The 14,410-nt window shown below is 37.8% G+C and overlaps 3 protein-coding genes across 4 annotated transcripts; 2 read left to right on the top strand and 1 right to left on the bottom strand.

Moving 5' to 3' along the window:
* Window positions 1–485: 485 nt before the first annotated feature.
* On the top strand, window positions 486–9,340 carry Baldspot (elongation of very long chain fatty acids protein baldspot). The gene is made up of 3 exons (XM_011307277.1): window positions 486–882; window positions 3,538–3,883; window positions 4,652–9,340. The coding sequence occupies exons 2-3, from the start codon at window positions 3,558–3,560 to the stop codon at window positions 5,208–5,210; spliced, it is 885 nt and encodes a 294-aa protein (XP_011305579.1). The 5' UTR covers window positions 486–882; window positions 3,538–3,557; the 3' UTR covers window positions 5,211–9,340.
* On the bottom strand, window positions 8,305–11,099 carry LOC105268035 (transmembrane protein 242). The gene is made up of 2 exons (XM_011307278.1): window positions 10,949–11,099; window positions 8,305–10,676 (listed from the first exon to the last, which is right to left on the bottom strand). Exons 1-2 carry the CDS (start codon window positions 11,061–11,063, stop codon window positions 10,282–10,284), a joined length of 510 nt encoding a protein of 169 aa, XP_011305580.1. The 5' UTR covers window positions 11,064–11,099; the 3' UTR covers window positions 8,305–10,281.
* vimar (visceral mesodermal armadillo-repeats) lies at window positions 11,030–14,375 on the top strand. Of its 2 annotated transcripts, XM_011307279.1 has the most exons (8): window positions 11,030–11,106; window positions 11,174–11,246; window positions 11,317–11,451; window positions 11,690–11,923; window positions 11,990–12,388; window positions 12,636–13,181; window positions 13,413–13,814; window positions 13,944–14,375. In XM_011307279.1, exons 2-8 carry the CDS (start codon window positions 11,240–11,242, stop codon window positions 14,066–14,068), a joined length of 1,848 nt encoding a protein of 615 aa, XP_011305581.1. In that variant the 5' UTR covers window positions 11,030–11,106; window positions 11,174–11,239; the 3' UTR covers window positions 14,069–14,375. The 2 variants fall into 2 exon arrangements, with proteins under 2 accessions (XP_011305581.1, XP_011305582.1); XM_011307280.1 differs by lacking the exons at window positions 11,030–11,106; window positions 11,174–11,246; window positions 11,317–11,451 and having other exon boundaries at window positions 11,763–11,923; window positions 11,995–12,388.
* The last annotated feature ends 35 nt before the right edge of the window (window positions 14,376–14,410 follow it).

Raw genomic sequence — 14,410 nt, 5'->3', positions numbered from 1 at the left:
GATGTTCAGGTTTCAGGTTCAAATAGTAGTTCAGGTGAAATTCAGAGCATTTCTCGTTTACCACAATATTGTTGTAATTATATATAATTAAAATAATCGTATATATTATCGGGGTTGTAATGGATTTTATGTCAGTGCAAATTTATTTATACAAGACTTATACGGATAAATAAATAATAATAATTTTATAGTTATAATTAATAAATTGAGGAAAAAGGGAAAAATGTGATAATAAATGATAATCATGATTGAAAATTTAATGTTTTATTTAGGCATTTCTTAAATATAAATATATTGTTATTATAAATATATAAATATATTGTTCGCAGGGTTCCAAGTCCAGAAATGAAATTGAATGCATTAAGCTCTCGTCGGACGTCATCGTCAGCTGTCGCCACCTTTCGGGCGTTATCGGCAACCCTCGGGCGAGACACACGCGCCTATAAGAGAGGCAGGTGTCGCCGTTCTTCCGGTAGTCACCCGCGGGTTCTCGCCGAGGGTTAATTAATCTGATTCTCCCAAATTTCTAATTGCCAAAAAAAAAATAATCGACAGCCACAAAAATCTATTGCAATTCACCGCGACAATTTATCATTCGCGTTCTAGTTCCGTTGACCAGGATCGACTGAAAATTTTTTTTTTTTTGTCGAGTTCTGGTGAAACTCCGGGTGAAAAAGCCGGTGAAAAAACGCGGACTGTGGGCTCGGTCTGTATTATTTTCGCTTTCGCGAGTAATTTATCGCGTGTGTCGGTGTGATTTGCCGGGATTTTCCACGGATTTTTGGTGATCGTTGGGATTTTCACGGGATTGGGAGGAACTCGGCTAGTTCTCGGGGTGGAGTTCAGTCAGGAACGTCAGGAATTTTGGAATTTTTTGGACAGGTATGTGGGCCATGAGGCGAGACTTTTGGATTTTTTTTGAGGGGTACACCTTATGGGGGTGGGGATTTTCGGGGATTTTGGGGGATTTTGGTGGATTGTGGGTGATGGTGTGTGTGGAAAGCGCGCGCATGGTGTGACTTCGGGCGTCTCGCCGATCTAGGACGAAGATCATCGGGTTCTGGGAGGTGGGGTTTTCCCGGAAGGGGGGTTCCTGCCCCCTGGAACCGATTTTTCCTAAAATCTATGTAATTCTTGTTTTTTTTTTCTCGTCTTTTTTTATTCGTCGATCATTCACGACCACGTGTTATCACATTTTTTTGGGTTTCGAGGGAAAAGGTCTGATCGACATTTATTATTATTATTATTATTTTATTATTGGTGGTTTAATTATTATCACTGGAATTATTATACAAATTTCCAAAGGTAAAGAATTAAAATTGTGTACTTAGTCCGCAGTTTTTCAGTGTTTACTCGAAAATTAAGCCGAATACCGGAAATGTCATGAGAACTTTTTTTGTTGCTCGTGAATAGCTCTACAGAAGATGTCCTGACGAATATTTTGGTTTCTTGCGTTGATTTCGAGATTTTCATCGAAAACGGGGCAACCTGTCGAAACCGACCTAAACCGGTTTCCCATTGGATTAAAAAACCGTGAATTAGAGACGAGTCCCTGAGAATTAATATTTTTCTCTCTCAATTTGCTCTAATGCCTCGTAAAACAACATCCGTAGTCTGGAAAATAATCACACGTGGGAGTGACCGGGACTCCTGGAGAAATCGAGATTTTTTTTCTGTTTATTGTTGAGTCTTGATTGCAGACTAAATTGGAACAGCTGATCGAAAGGCATTCCTTCGCGTTTCCAAAGAGTCTGACGTGGATTAGTAATTGCATTGGGTCTGGCAAACAATTTTTTTATTTTGTTTATCATTTTTATTTCATTCTATTAATGAACGCGCATTAAAACGTTACGAGCGAAGGAATAGAATCTATCACTTTGAGGAGATAACATTCTTTCATCTCTCAGGAGAGATCTTCCGATGTGTGGAGCAGTCGTAATCCTCGATTTTTTTTATTTTTTCAATGCTCGAGATGTTGTAAATAATGGAGATAATTTAAACCTTATTGCAAATGCGAGTAAACTATTTTTTAAATTCAATTTGCCACAATTAAATCAGCACTAACCAGAATTCACGCGTTTGTAACTGTAGGAGTTAACAACTGTCTCGTTTTTTTTTTTCATAAATAAGAGGGAAAATGTTAATGAATCATTAATGAATTTATTCATTTTCACTAGTACAGAGTAAGCACTCGTAATTTTTGTTTCATCGAAGCCGAATATCTGGCAAACTAAGAGAGATAGATAAATTCTTGTTGGGACTTTTTTGTAGTTTTTTTTGTCATCTGCAAAAATGGTCATATAAAAAAACGGCGTATCTCCGTCAGATTCGGAGATATACGTGGAAAACGGTGGGTGGGGTAGACGTAATTTTTTAACTGCTGCACTTTTGTTTAATTACTTTTTTGGAGTGATTTTACGAGTGGCATTGGGATTTCTTTTGCATGTTGGCCGAATTTATTTAAATAGTAATTCCTAATGAAAAAATCTTTCCGAAAATCAACATTTTGAAATTGCCATGCAGTCATGTGGATTGCGTTTTGAATTGCATTTAAATGTTGAATCGTAATTATTCGGGGTCAATACAGACTGTCTGTTTTTGAAGTGGAATGGATTTTATGCGAAAACTTGAGGTCTGTATCGATTAATTTGCATGGACGAGGGAGACAGGTGGATTTTAAATGTCTCTTTTGTGGGATTGTTCACACGGAATTTACACTTGCGCCAATAATTTAATATCACTTAATTAATTAAATGGATATTTATAATTTTTCCAACAAATATTGAATTAAAATTCAATAATAAAGCAGCAAATCCCATCACTACATTTTTTTCTTTTATCAAATGCAGTTTAAGCCAAAAACCATTGATTTTAAAGGGAAATATGAGAAGACCTTTTTTGTAGATAATTTAATTGCCTCGAGAACAAGTCTTCTGATGTTTTCTCGCTGGATTCATTATTTGCGAGATAAATCGGCGAGGAATTTTGGATTTCATTACGGAATTCATTAAATTGGATGGGGAATTTATTGATATTGTTTTGAGTGAGCTAGTGGCTCAAACATTTTCATTTTAAAAATAAAATGCTTGATACGCAGGTGCAAATTAAATAGCGTCGAAGACTCATCTTTTATGTATTTCCATGTATAAAATAAGGAAGCGATCATGTTAATATCTGAATACAAATAGAAATTTAGTTCCAAGTGAAAATTTGATCACTCGAGACGTTGATAAAAAAAAACAGCAATGAACTGATAATTGTTTTTATTCCCAAGATCAGTTTTTAGCGAATATCTCAGAATAGAAGGAACACAGCGAATTTTTAGCGGTAATATTTTTTATGGAAAATTATGAGAGCTACAAAAAAGTTTTTCCTTAAAATATCGCTATCTTCCTTGGCTTTTGAGATATCGGCTGAAAACTCATGTCGAAAAAATGCTTTCGACGTAGGGTACCTCAGAATTCGTTGGGAATTCCCTAAAAAAATTGGATTGTTGGGGAATTTTTGTTGTGATGTCGGATTTGATTTTTTTTTCAGAGCTAACTACCCGCCAAAAAATGCAGAAGATGAACTACATGGAGGTGACTCTCCCGAACTATTCATATGTCTTCAATTTTGAGGAGAAGTTTATTCATCAAGACACACGAGACTGGATGACGAATAACTGGACAAATGTGTTCTATTATGCTGGGATATATATGATTCTCATATTTGGCGGTCAATACTGGATGACCAGCAGGCCCAGATTTGAATTGAGGGGTTTACTTACACTTTGGAACAGTGGACTCGCCATTTTCTCGATAATAGGATTCGCTAGAACAGCACCTGAGCTCATTCATATATTAAGAAATCATGGATTGTATCACAGTGTGTGCATACCGAGGTGAGAATTGATTTTTTTTTTATCCAGAGATTTATCTAAACTCTCAGAAATATACGTCACTTATTTATTTACATAAATTACATGAGGTGAGAGAGTTTTTCATTCTGTGTTGGAAGATATCTCGGTATTTGTTGGAGGCAGTGGATTCTCGTGAGGGAATTTTTTTCTGCAGAATTTTGTTAGCTATAAAAAGTGTTTCTTGACGATTTTTATAACTTCTCTGGGTAACGAGATATTTTACATCCACGTCGATTCACCTTTGATCGAGTCCATAAATTATACAAATCAAGATCAAAAGTTGCTCTTGTAATCTCTGAGATTATTATCAGTAATTTTTTTGATCGTCTGATTGACTGGTGGATTTATTTTTGTTACCGTAGAGATTCCAGACGAGAACACGCGCAAGAATGTAATTTTTTTCTTTCGTATAAAATATTTATCTCACAGTATTGGGCAATAATATATTACATATTACTTATTACACCACTCCATGGCCTGTCGTGCAGAAAAACACGGCTGAATCACGCTATGCAAAATTCTAGGGTATAACATTAAATAAGTTTGAGCACGAATCGATTTTGAAGATCAAAATCTAAAATAAATTCTCTTGAAATCTGCGCAGTTGATAAATTATTTTCTGCAAACCAAAAAATATATTGTAATTCTATCGTTAATTTTCTTGTCCAATGATTCCGACTGATACTGAAAATAAATCATAAAACTTGATGAGAATGAAATAATTCCATCTGCTGATTGCCTATGTTTCAGCTTCATCGAGATGGACAGGGTTTCTGGGTTCTGGACCTGGATGTTCGTTCTGTCGAAGCTACCAGAGCTGGGTGACACTCTGTTCATCGTGCTGAGGAAGCAACCCCTGATATTCCTCCACTGGTACCACCACATAACAGTTTTACTGTACTCATGGTTCTCTTACACAGAGTACACGTCGTCAGCTCGATGGTTCGTCGTGATGAATTACTTCGTACACTCGATAATGTATTCTTACTACGCCCTCAAGGCCATGAGATACTCACCACCAAAGTCAATAGCAATGGTGATAACGACACTCCAACTAACGCAGATGATGGTGGGATGTGCTATCAATGTCTGGGCCTATCAGTATCTCACTAGTGGACAGAGCAACTGCTGTATCTCCAGGTTCAACATTCACTTCAGTCTCATAATGTACTTCAGTTATTTCGTTCTATTTGCGAGATTCTTCCACAAGGCGTATATTGGAGGTAAGAAGGACAAGAAGATATATAAGCACGAGAACAATGGACACATCAACGAGGAGTACAGCAATGGAAAGCTCAAGAGCAACTGAACATGATGGAGATATTATTGCGAGAGACAGGTCAGGGTGATGGAGAATCGTGAATATCTTGGGATTTACGAGAGGTAGCGAAATTTTGGTAGAATTCGTTTTTGTGGGGAATTTTGTCGGCTGCAGAAATGGTTTTATCAGTTTTTTCACTAACTCTCATGGATCACGAGATATTCGCTGAAATCTTGGGGTTTGATTTGGGGAGCACTTGATTCACCGGACTCTGGGATTTTTGGTGAATATAGTGAATATTTCAGGATCTATGGGATACAGTGAAATTTTGGTGAGAATTGTTTTTGTGGGTAATTTCATCAGCTGCAAAAAAGGTCATATCTATTATTTTTCTGGCTCTCGTGGATAACGAGATATTCTCGAAAAACCGTTGAGTGTTATTAGGGGACACTCCGGACTGAGTGGATTAGGTGGTCTCTCTGGTTTTTAGTGAATATCTCTGGATCTCGGGGAAATGGTGAGAATTTTGTAGAGGATGTTTTTGTGGGTTATTGTTCTAGCTACAAAAAAGGTAGAGTGATAATTTTGGTAGCTTCGATGGGTCATGAGGTATATGATTTTATCGGGGGATAGGTCGGGAGTAAATTATTCAGGGATTGATTTTCAAGGAAAATGGACCAAAGAGGGAGGGAATTGTGGTCCGAATTATTTATGCACAGCACATGTTTTATTTGTTTAATTGGAGCACAAATTTTTGTTTTTCAACGATTGATGATTTATTCGGGGGTGAGGGGTGGGTAGATTAGAATATATTTTAAGATCACAGTGGAGGGGAAATACCGTAATATTTTCTATGGGCCCGTTTGGTGTTTGGATCCGGTGTAGTGGGTTCTGTCGGACGCGTGACCCACATTCTGCTTGACACTGGAGAGATCTCACGGAATGAGAGGTCTATTGGCACTCGGTATTTTTTTTATTTCATGCGCAATTTCGAGAGGTCAACGGAGATATCATGTAAATGAAGATATATTTTTCTCGGAAATTTATCTCACCAACCGCTCAGTTTAGAGATAAATGCCGGAAAAGTTTTTTGCGGGAAATTTAATAATCTACCAAAAATCTCTTATGACTTTTTATACTCTTGTCAATCGTCTTCGAAATACACGCACAATTTGAAATTGAAACATCCATGTTTATTAGAAAAATCGAATCAGAAGTAGAAAGCGAACAGCCAATTATCTTGATAGCGAGTGGTTTTAGGAGAAAATGGTAGATAAATTTTTGGTGGATAATTCGATTGTCTACCAAAAAGGTCGAATGAAGTTTCGGCTGGGAGCGATGAGTACCGAGATAATTGGAAAAATTGGAGAAATGGAGGGGGTGGTAATGAGGGGATTTTTTGGGATTTTTCGGGTGGATGGGAGATTATCTCGGGAATGAGGGGTTTTAGCGAAAAATGTTGTGGGACTTTTCTCAGGGGAATTTAATTCTCTAGAAAAAGTTTCTCATGACTTTTCCTCGTAAAACCACTCCGTTCCCGGATACATGAGTAATTCACAAATATTGACTACTCAGCTGATGGGAGATTGTCACGAAACGACGTCTCTTCAACTCTAAATCTCGAAATATCATCAGATAAAAATTACTCAATTATTTTTTCCCGTTCCAAAGTTATCCTCGAGCGTCAAAATGAAACGGGATTCGTTCGAATTGTGTCGGTAGATATCGGAGAAACTCCTCACTACGATTTACTATTCGATATTTTCCCTTTTCTTTACGAGTTTCCGCTCATCTGCATACTTCACCAGTGTAAATCAATCTCGAAGCGTTTGTTACATGAATCATTGATAGGATAAACAGCAAAAAATTACACGGAGTGAATAAATCACACTTCAACAAAAAAACCTAAGAAAATGATTTAAACATTGAAGAAAATGCAGAGTGAAGACGAGTTTTTGTCAGATATCTTCAAACCCGCAGGAGATGACGAAATTTTTATCAAACCCATTTTTGGAGCTTAGGAAATTCTCTACAAAAAAGGTTTAGGAGAAATTCCTCTAGCTCCTCCAAATAACTAGATAAATCAAAAGTACGTAATGGGATCGTTTCGTCAGTGAAAACTTCAAAACAACTATCCCGATGGATTTTGAAACCAAGTGTAAAGTTCATAGACGTCAAATCCTCATTTGCATAATAGTCTCAGGCGAGACAAACGCGACTATTAGATAATCGAATGGCGGATGTAATTTTTTTATTGTGTCCGGATATTCGAAAAACGATTTTCCTGATTCGCGATAAATTCGAATTAATTTAATGACGACCTCAAAAGGTCGGGTTGACAGTGGGTCACGCGTCGTCATCTGTGCGATCAGGAAATATTCCACTGATGCATCAATTATTTACAATGCCAATTAATTATTTAACAGAAAGATTAAAAAATATTAATGAGACTTTTCACGATTGTGTGGATTGTACAGGTCATGAGAAATGCGATTGTTATTTACTATGTAAATGACTGGTGCTTGTCCGACAATTGCGCAACAATGATGGTAATTAGATGAGATATGAGTTTTTTGTCGAGCAGTGATTTTGTACATTTTTTGGTCAATTAAAAAAAAATAGTTTCATCCCAGAGTGAAGGGGAGACTTTTTTTTTGAAATATTGAACGAAAATTGAAATATCTGGAAATCTATCGGAGATTGGAGATCTCTTGTAGGAGCTTATTTGTGGAGAATTTTATCAGCTACAAAAAGCTTCCAACAAAAATTTCGCTGTCTCCTCAAGATAACGAGATATCTCCGAAAAACTCATGTACCTCCCAAATCGCACGAAATACGATGGAGCCATTTTACTCCGTGATTTTTCGAGAATACCTCCGAATCCTCAGGAGATAGCAAAAACTCGTGAGGACCTTTCTCGTAGATAATTTCCTCAGCTACAAAAAATGTCCAACAAAAAATCCGCTAGCTCCTGTAGATTCGGAGATATACCCCAAAAGCCTCAAATGTAAAAAAATACGAACAGTGTAAAAACGTTGAGAAAAAATAACAACCAGTTTTACTGTAATCACATGCTTTCTCGATAGATAAGTTTTCAATTGTAAGTGTGTGTGTGCGTGAACGTGTGTATTATATAAGTAATCAATTTTCACGTGAATTGGTGGGTCCGTATCGAACAAGATGATTAAATGGGCTTATTTTTCCCTGGAGAGAGAAAATTGTAAAAATAAAAATTGTCATAAATCGGACAGTACGTGACACTTGCTCCTCAGAATTTTTTTTCTGGGTCATTGCCAATTGCTGAGGTCAGCCCGGGGCGCCGGAGACTACTCGGAGGATAATTTTTTAGTCATGGAGGCTTTTGTTTGTTTTTTTTAGAAATTTCCGAAAATAATAACAATCGGTATGGGCATACGTTTTGGGCGTACAAAGCGCGCAGGACGTGCTTTAAAATCGATAAGTACTCTCTCAAAGCGCGTATACCCCTTCATCTTGGCCAATTTACTTTCTCTAATCATCTAGATTCTCCAATTTTGTTTATTTTCGTTGATAATTCGGTAATGGAGTCGTGTCGGGAATTTTTAATGGTGATTTTTTGTGGTTGTACCGACCGGAGAGCGTCTAAGAGGCAGTTCACGTGGACATTTTTTGTGGGGAATTTAATTCTCTACAAAAAATGTCATATCTATTTTTATCGTAAACCCAACGGATTTCGGGATATTTCGAAAATTTACAGAGAAAAATTGAATGTCAAAATTCAACTGTTCAATTTTTTGAATTAAACAAATGGAAATATCTCCGGAGCGACACATTTCGCCGAAAAATATCATTAGAATTTTTTGTCGGAAATTTGATTTTCCATAAAAAGTTTCTAATACGTTTTATTCTAAAACCGCTCGTTCCCGAGAAAAATCAAGAGAATGTCGAAAACCGAATTTCTCAAATGCTCAAGAACTGAATAAAAAGCCTCGAACATCACGAAGAGTTATTTAACAAATTCATTGTAAAATCCACGACACGACTCGGGAGCTCCACAAAATCGAAAAGAAAAATTATTTTCAATATTTTTAACGACTTAAGTACTCCAAGCGCATCTGGAATGTGTCAAATTTTTGTAATACATTATAATTATGTAAAAAACAACATGAGAAAGAAGCTTTATTATACCATGTGAAGGACACTGATTGTTTTGTATTCAATCCCGATTTCCTTCTTCCTCAATTTTTTTTTCTGTTGGTCAATGGTCAAAAGTTGAGTAGACGAAGTCACGGAAATGGAATCAATTATTCCATACAGCCTGTTTGCTCATTACTGAGGGATTGACATCGTCGAGAATAAGTCGATGATGTAACTAAAGCTGAAGATACCAAAACTAATTTGTCCAGGCGTTTTTGATTCCACATCAAGCGATCGAATGATTTAGTGATGCTATCTCTGATATAATTTTTATCCGTTTTTTAATAATAATTTTTGTGTTTAAAAGTCCATTAGTACGGGAGATTAGATAGCAAGTTTTATAGTACATCAGCCGGATGTGCCGGTAATGAATTTTGAGATCAGATGTTTCTTTCGTAATCGAATTTCCGCAAAATAATCTCAATCACGTGAAAAAAAAACAAGATAACGAGGATCAAGGTCCAGTTTTTGTGGAATAACTCGTGACCCATGGGGGATAGAAAAAATAGTTGTAGGAAGTGTTTTGTGGAAAATTTTGTTAGCTACAAAAAGTTTTCAACACAAATTTTCTTATTTCCTCTCGATTTCGCGCTAGATCCTGAAATTCAAATCCCCGTTTTCTAGTCATCAGGATTTTTCCTCGACGAGTTCTGCACGCATACTTCGAAATGTATGGGAGAGAGAGAAAAAATGTTGAGAACGAAAAAATAGATCTTGAAATTCTCTACAAAAAAGTTCTCTACGAAATTCCTGGATCTCCTTCAGATCCCGAGATATTCCGGAGTTCCTCCCAAAAGGGTTCAAAAAAAAAAGTAAATCATCACAAATCTCTTCCATTCGATTTGTTTTAATAAAAAAAAATCCAAATCCGTCATTAAAACTTCAATAATCAACTTAATCAATTAAATATATACACGTAATCTCGAATAATCATTGCCTTAATTTATTTGTTGTTGTCTCCGGACTTGTCCTTTCCCCATTCTTCAGAAATATAAGTGAGAAAATCGTTGAGGCCCTCAAATTCAGTCCTGCTCTGTGGAGGATCTTTCTTCGATATCCTGGGGAGAAGAGACCCCATTTTATTTCGAAACTCATAAGCATTGGTAGCACCTGACAGTTTCCAGATCCCATAAAATATCAAACTGCAACCAGTGACTGCATAGACCGTTCCCCATCCCAGGGCCCTCATCGCCAGGGAAACCCCAGCCTCTGTCGTACCCCTCACCCCAACCACCCCTTCCTCGAAGTACTTGGGATCCTTTTTCCTGACAGCTGCCACTGTTGTGCCAAATCCAATAATTGCAGAAATCCCAGTGACAGCTCCGAGGAATAAAACCCCTGAAAATTTTCAAAAAAATAATCTTACCAACAAATTATCATAATTATTACCAGATTTATTATTATTATAGGAATTCTAGTGATTTCCAAATTGTCTTGACAATATGATTGATATTATTTATCTTTAAAAAGCCATAAATGATTTTTGAAATAAAATTTTGCAAACGTGAAATTAGTCATTGATGATTATTTTTTAGAGTGAGGTTATCCTCTCTGGAGCCCCCAAAAAGTGTCAGTGAGGATTTTAGTTGAGTTCTATGAATAAAACTTGCCATAAAATTTATTATCCTTGCTGTCAGCTGTGTGTTTGACGAGTGACAAGTCACCAGGGTGATTATTCACGTGGGGAACATCATCATTTCGAGGAAAAACATCATCTCCCGACATGACTTGAATCGGTGGACGAACTACCAACTGATGAGATTAGTTGGTATGACTGTCATTCAGGTGGTGAATTACAAGCGAATTTCATGTGACAATAGTCTGGTGTTTTTCAGGGTGTTGAAATCACCTGTCATTGACAGATGAAGACAGATTTCTGAGGGGAGGACGATTATCGAGACATGGAAGGTAGATTTTTGTGTTTATTTTTAAATTTTTAATGAGTGGTGTGAGATATTCCTGGGATTTGATGATGCAGAGGTTCAGCAGAACATCGAGGAACTTGTCCAGGAGCTCAGGGAAGTTGTCAAGCTCAAGGACGAGTTCAGGGATTTATCGGATATCGTGAGGATACTGGATTGTTTAGTTGATGCCAGCAAGAAGACCATTGCTGGTGAGTTGTCTCTGGTTGTTGGTGAATATCTCCGCACCTCTGGGAGACTCATCATTTTTTGTTGAACCTTTTTTATGAACAATTTTATCACCTCCAAGAAATGTCTTATCGAGAATTTTGATATTTGCTCTGGATAACGAGATATTCAAGAGAAACTGGAATTGAATTTTTTATTTATCATTGATGGGGACTAGAAGACGAAAGCTGTGTCTCCGGTCATGGTTTCATTTTTTTCTAGATGATTTCGAGTTCGATGTTGATGATATGTTCCTCAAACTCCTCAGCCACGAGTCCAAAGTTATAGTAGCCAAGAGTGCGAAAGCAATAGCCGAAATAGCAAAGACTGAGAGCGGAAGACTCAAATGTACCAATGATAATCTAGTGAAAACACTGATGGATTTGTTGAAAGGAGATGATGTCAACGTTCTCACCCAGGCGTCAAGAGCTCTGGGGAATATATGCTACGAGAACGGTACAGTATAATCATTTCCCCAATTTTTAACTCGTGCAAGATTCCAGCAATCGTGTGATTTTTCAGAGCAGGGGAAGAAGCTGGTGCAGAAAAATAATGGCCTGCCCTATATTTTGGGGGTTTTGCGACGTGGTGTGAGGCTGGAGGACAACGAGAGGGCGAAATTGCTTCGAAATGTTGCTGCTGGCTTCCTCCTGAACTATCTCGACGACCAGGAGCCCCTCCAGAAGAAAACCCTCGCCGACGATCTTGTTCCAATCGTCTGCGATGTCCTGGAGATCGATGGAAGGACTGGAGGAGAAGCTGCAATGCACGTTCTCCTCACTCTCGAGATACTCAACGACTCTGGGATACAATTCCTCGATGAGAGGCTGACGAAAATTCTCGTGGAGATCCTCGCAGGGGAATCCTCCTCGGAGATGTCTCAGATGTGTCTGGAATTACTCCATGGACAGGCAGAGAATGGTGATTTCATTAAATCCATTCATCCATTCACATTTTCATCTCAATTTTAGGATTTCATGAACTTTTACTTTTTTTTCAATTTTTATTCACGACTTTTTGAGAGGGAAGGAGTGGGTTGAGTGGAAAATGTGATAAGAAATTTTACCTCGGAGATTTTCTCCTCCAGAAAAAAGTCCTCAAGTATATTACTCAGGAATGATTAATTTTCGAGATAAATTAAAGGATCGTTGATCGATTGAAATTTCAGAGAATGCCAAGATGTTGCTTGCAAAAGCTGGTGTCTGTGAGTTACTTCTCGCCCTCCTCGAGAAGAATGTCACCAGGTGCGTCGACGAGGAGACCCGAGGTGTCCTGAAGACTGCCTGCAACCTCATTGTCCTGATAATAACCGGCGACGAGAGCATGAATTATCTTTATGGGAACAGCAACGGCGAGGTGTACAAAAAACTCGTCTCCTGGTTGGAGGACGACTGCGATGAGGACCTCCAGGTGGCAGCCGTCCTGGCGATGGGTAATTTTGCCAGGACAGATGCACATTGTGAGCTCATGGTGCTCCAGGGTGTCCACAAACGACTGATGGAACTCCTGAAGAAAAATAGTAGCTGCGATGGGGACATCAGGTTTCAGCACGCACTACTCTCTGCTGTTCGAAATCTAGTCATTCCGAATAATAATAAACCAGTCATGCTGAGGGATGGACTGATCGACGTCGTGTATCCCATGCTGGAGATACCCACATATCCAGTTGTCTTCAAGCTCCTGGGAACGTTGAGAATAGTCATCGACGATCAAGGTTCTTTCAACTCCCCTTTTAATTTCGTTTTGCCACACAAAAAATGAGTTTTGAGGAAAATTACATAAAACATTTTTCATGGAGAACTCAATTCTCTACAAAAAATTCCTCTAGCACTTTTCCCTCAAATCTGTAGTTCTTGAAATAAATGCACACAAATAAAACTAGAGTCCACAAATTTTCAGGATTTGTTAATTAATTTTGGATGTTTCATTGGAATAATTCTAATAGGTGAGGCAGCGACTTTATTAGGGAGGAAAGAGGACTTGGTGAAGAAAGTCATCGAGTGGTGCAGCACTGAGGATGCCCCAGGAGTCCAGGGAGAGGCAAATCGTCTGATTGCATGGCTAGTGACAAACAGCAGAGACAAAGAAGTCGTTTCGTTATTAATTAAAAATGGTGCCGTTGAGTTCCTCTCGAAGATGATTATTGCACCCCACGCCCTGATGCAGAACGAGGCCCTCGTGAGTCTCACTATCATGACAGCAATGGCCCTCGATGAATGTCAGCCAGAACTCATTAAATTTCGAATCGAAGACACCATAATTAAATTTTATCGAGAAAGTGTCGCCAACCTGCAGCCCCCAATCGTCGAAAACGCAATAACTTTCATGAATATTATGATAAAATCAGGTATTCACTAATAATTATTAAATAATTTTCTGTCTATTCATTCTGCATATTATGAGATTTTTTAAATTATTTAATTTACAATTTACGAGAAACGGACAAATTGATTATTCATATCCATTTTTTTTTCAGAGGCTCTAAAGGATCATCTGAAGAGCTCAAAGCTCCCTGAAGCTCTGGAGGAGTTCCAGACCTCGGAAATAAACATGCCAGACGAAAAAACCAAAACGAAACTCTTTCTCAACGCTCTGAACTGATTCATAATTTCCACTTGAAAATCGAGGATCGCTGCCACAACACACGTCAATCCATTCCACTCTCCAAAAATCTAAAAACTGATCTCAGTGATGGGAATTACAGGATAAATCGAGGTGACATCGATACTGAATTGTGCCAATTCCACATAAATAATCAAAATTCATCTATTTTTATTACGAGAAAAGGAACAATTGTGCATTTTAATTATTAAATTGAACGAGTACTGTATTTTGTCGTTTATATATACAGCCTACTGTGGAGTGTACTTTATTTATCAAATAAAGAATATTTTATTGATGTACATAATTAACAACTAACTGAATAACTGATCCATCAGTAGT

Source organism: Fopius arisanus, unplaced genomic scaffold (assembly GCF_000806365.1).
Source record: "Fopius arisanus strain USDA-PBARC FA_bdor unplaced genomic scaffold, ASM80636v1 scaffold00053, whole genome shotgun sequence".
Taxonomy (NCBI): Eukaryota; Metazoa; Arthropoda; class Insecta; order Hymenoptera; family Braconidae; genus Fopius; species Fopius arisanus.
This window is presented reverse-complemented; position numbering and strand designations above follow the sequence as displayed.

Excerpts from the sequence above, each read along its gene's own strand:
- Baldspot (XM_011307277.1), top strand. The coding sequence starts at position 3,558 with ATGCAGAAGATGAACTACATGGAGGTGACTCTCCCGAACTATTCATAT. Across the intron at positions 3,884-4,651 it reads CACAGTGTGTGCATACCGAG|CTTCATCGAGATGGACAGGG; the intron begins GTGAGAATTGAT and ends CCTATGTTTCAG.
- LOC105268035 (XM_011307278.1), bottom strand. The coding sequence starts at position 11,063 with ATGTCGGGAGATGATGTTTTTCCTCGAAATGATGATGTTCCCCACGTG. Across the intron at positions 10,677-10,948 it reads CAAGGATAATAAATTTTATG|GGGTTTTATTCCTCGGAGCT; the intron begins GCAAGTTTTATT and ends GAAAATTTTCAG.
- vimar (XM_011307279.1), top strand. Across the intron at positions 12,389-12,635 it reads CCATGGACAGGCAGAGAATG|AGAATGCCAAGATGTTGCTT; the intron begins GTGATTTCATTA and ends TTGAAATTTCAG. Across the intron at positions 13,815-13,943 it reads GAATATTATGATAAAATCAG|AGGCTCTAAAGGATCATCTG; the intron begins GTATTCACTAAT and ends TTTTTTTTTCAG.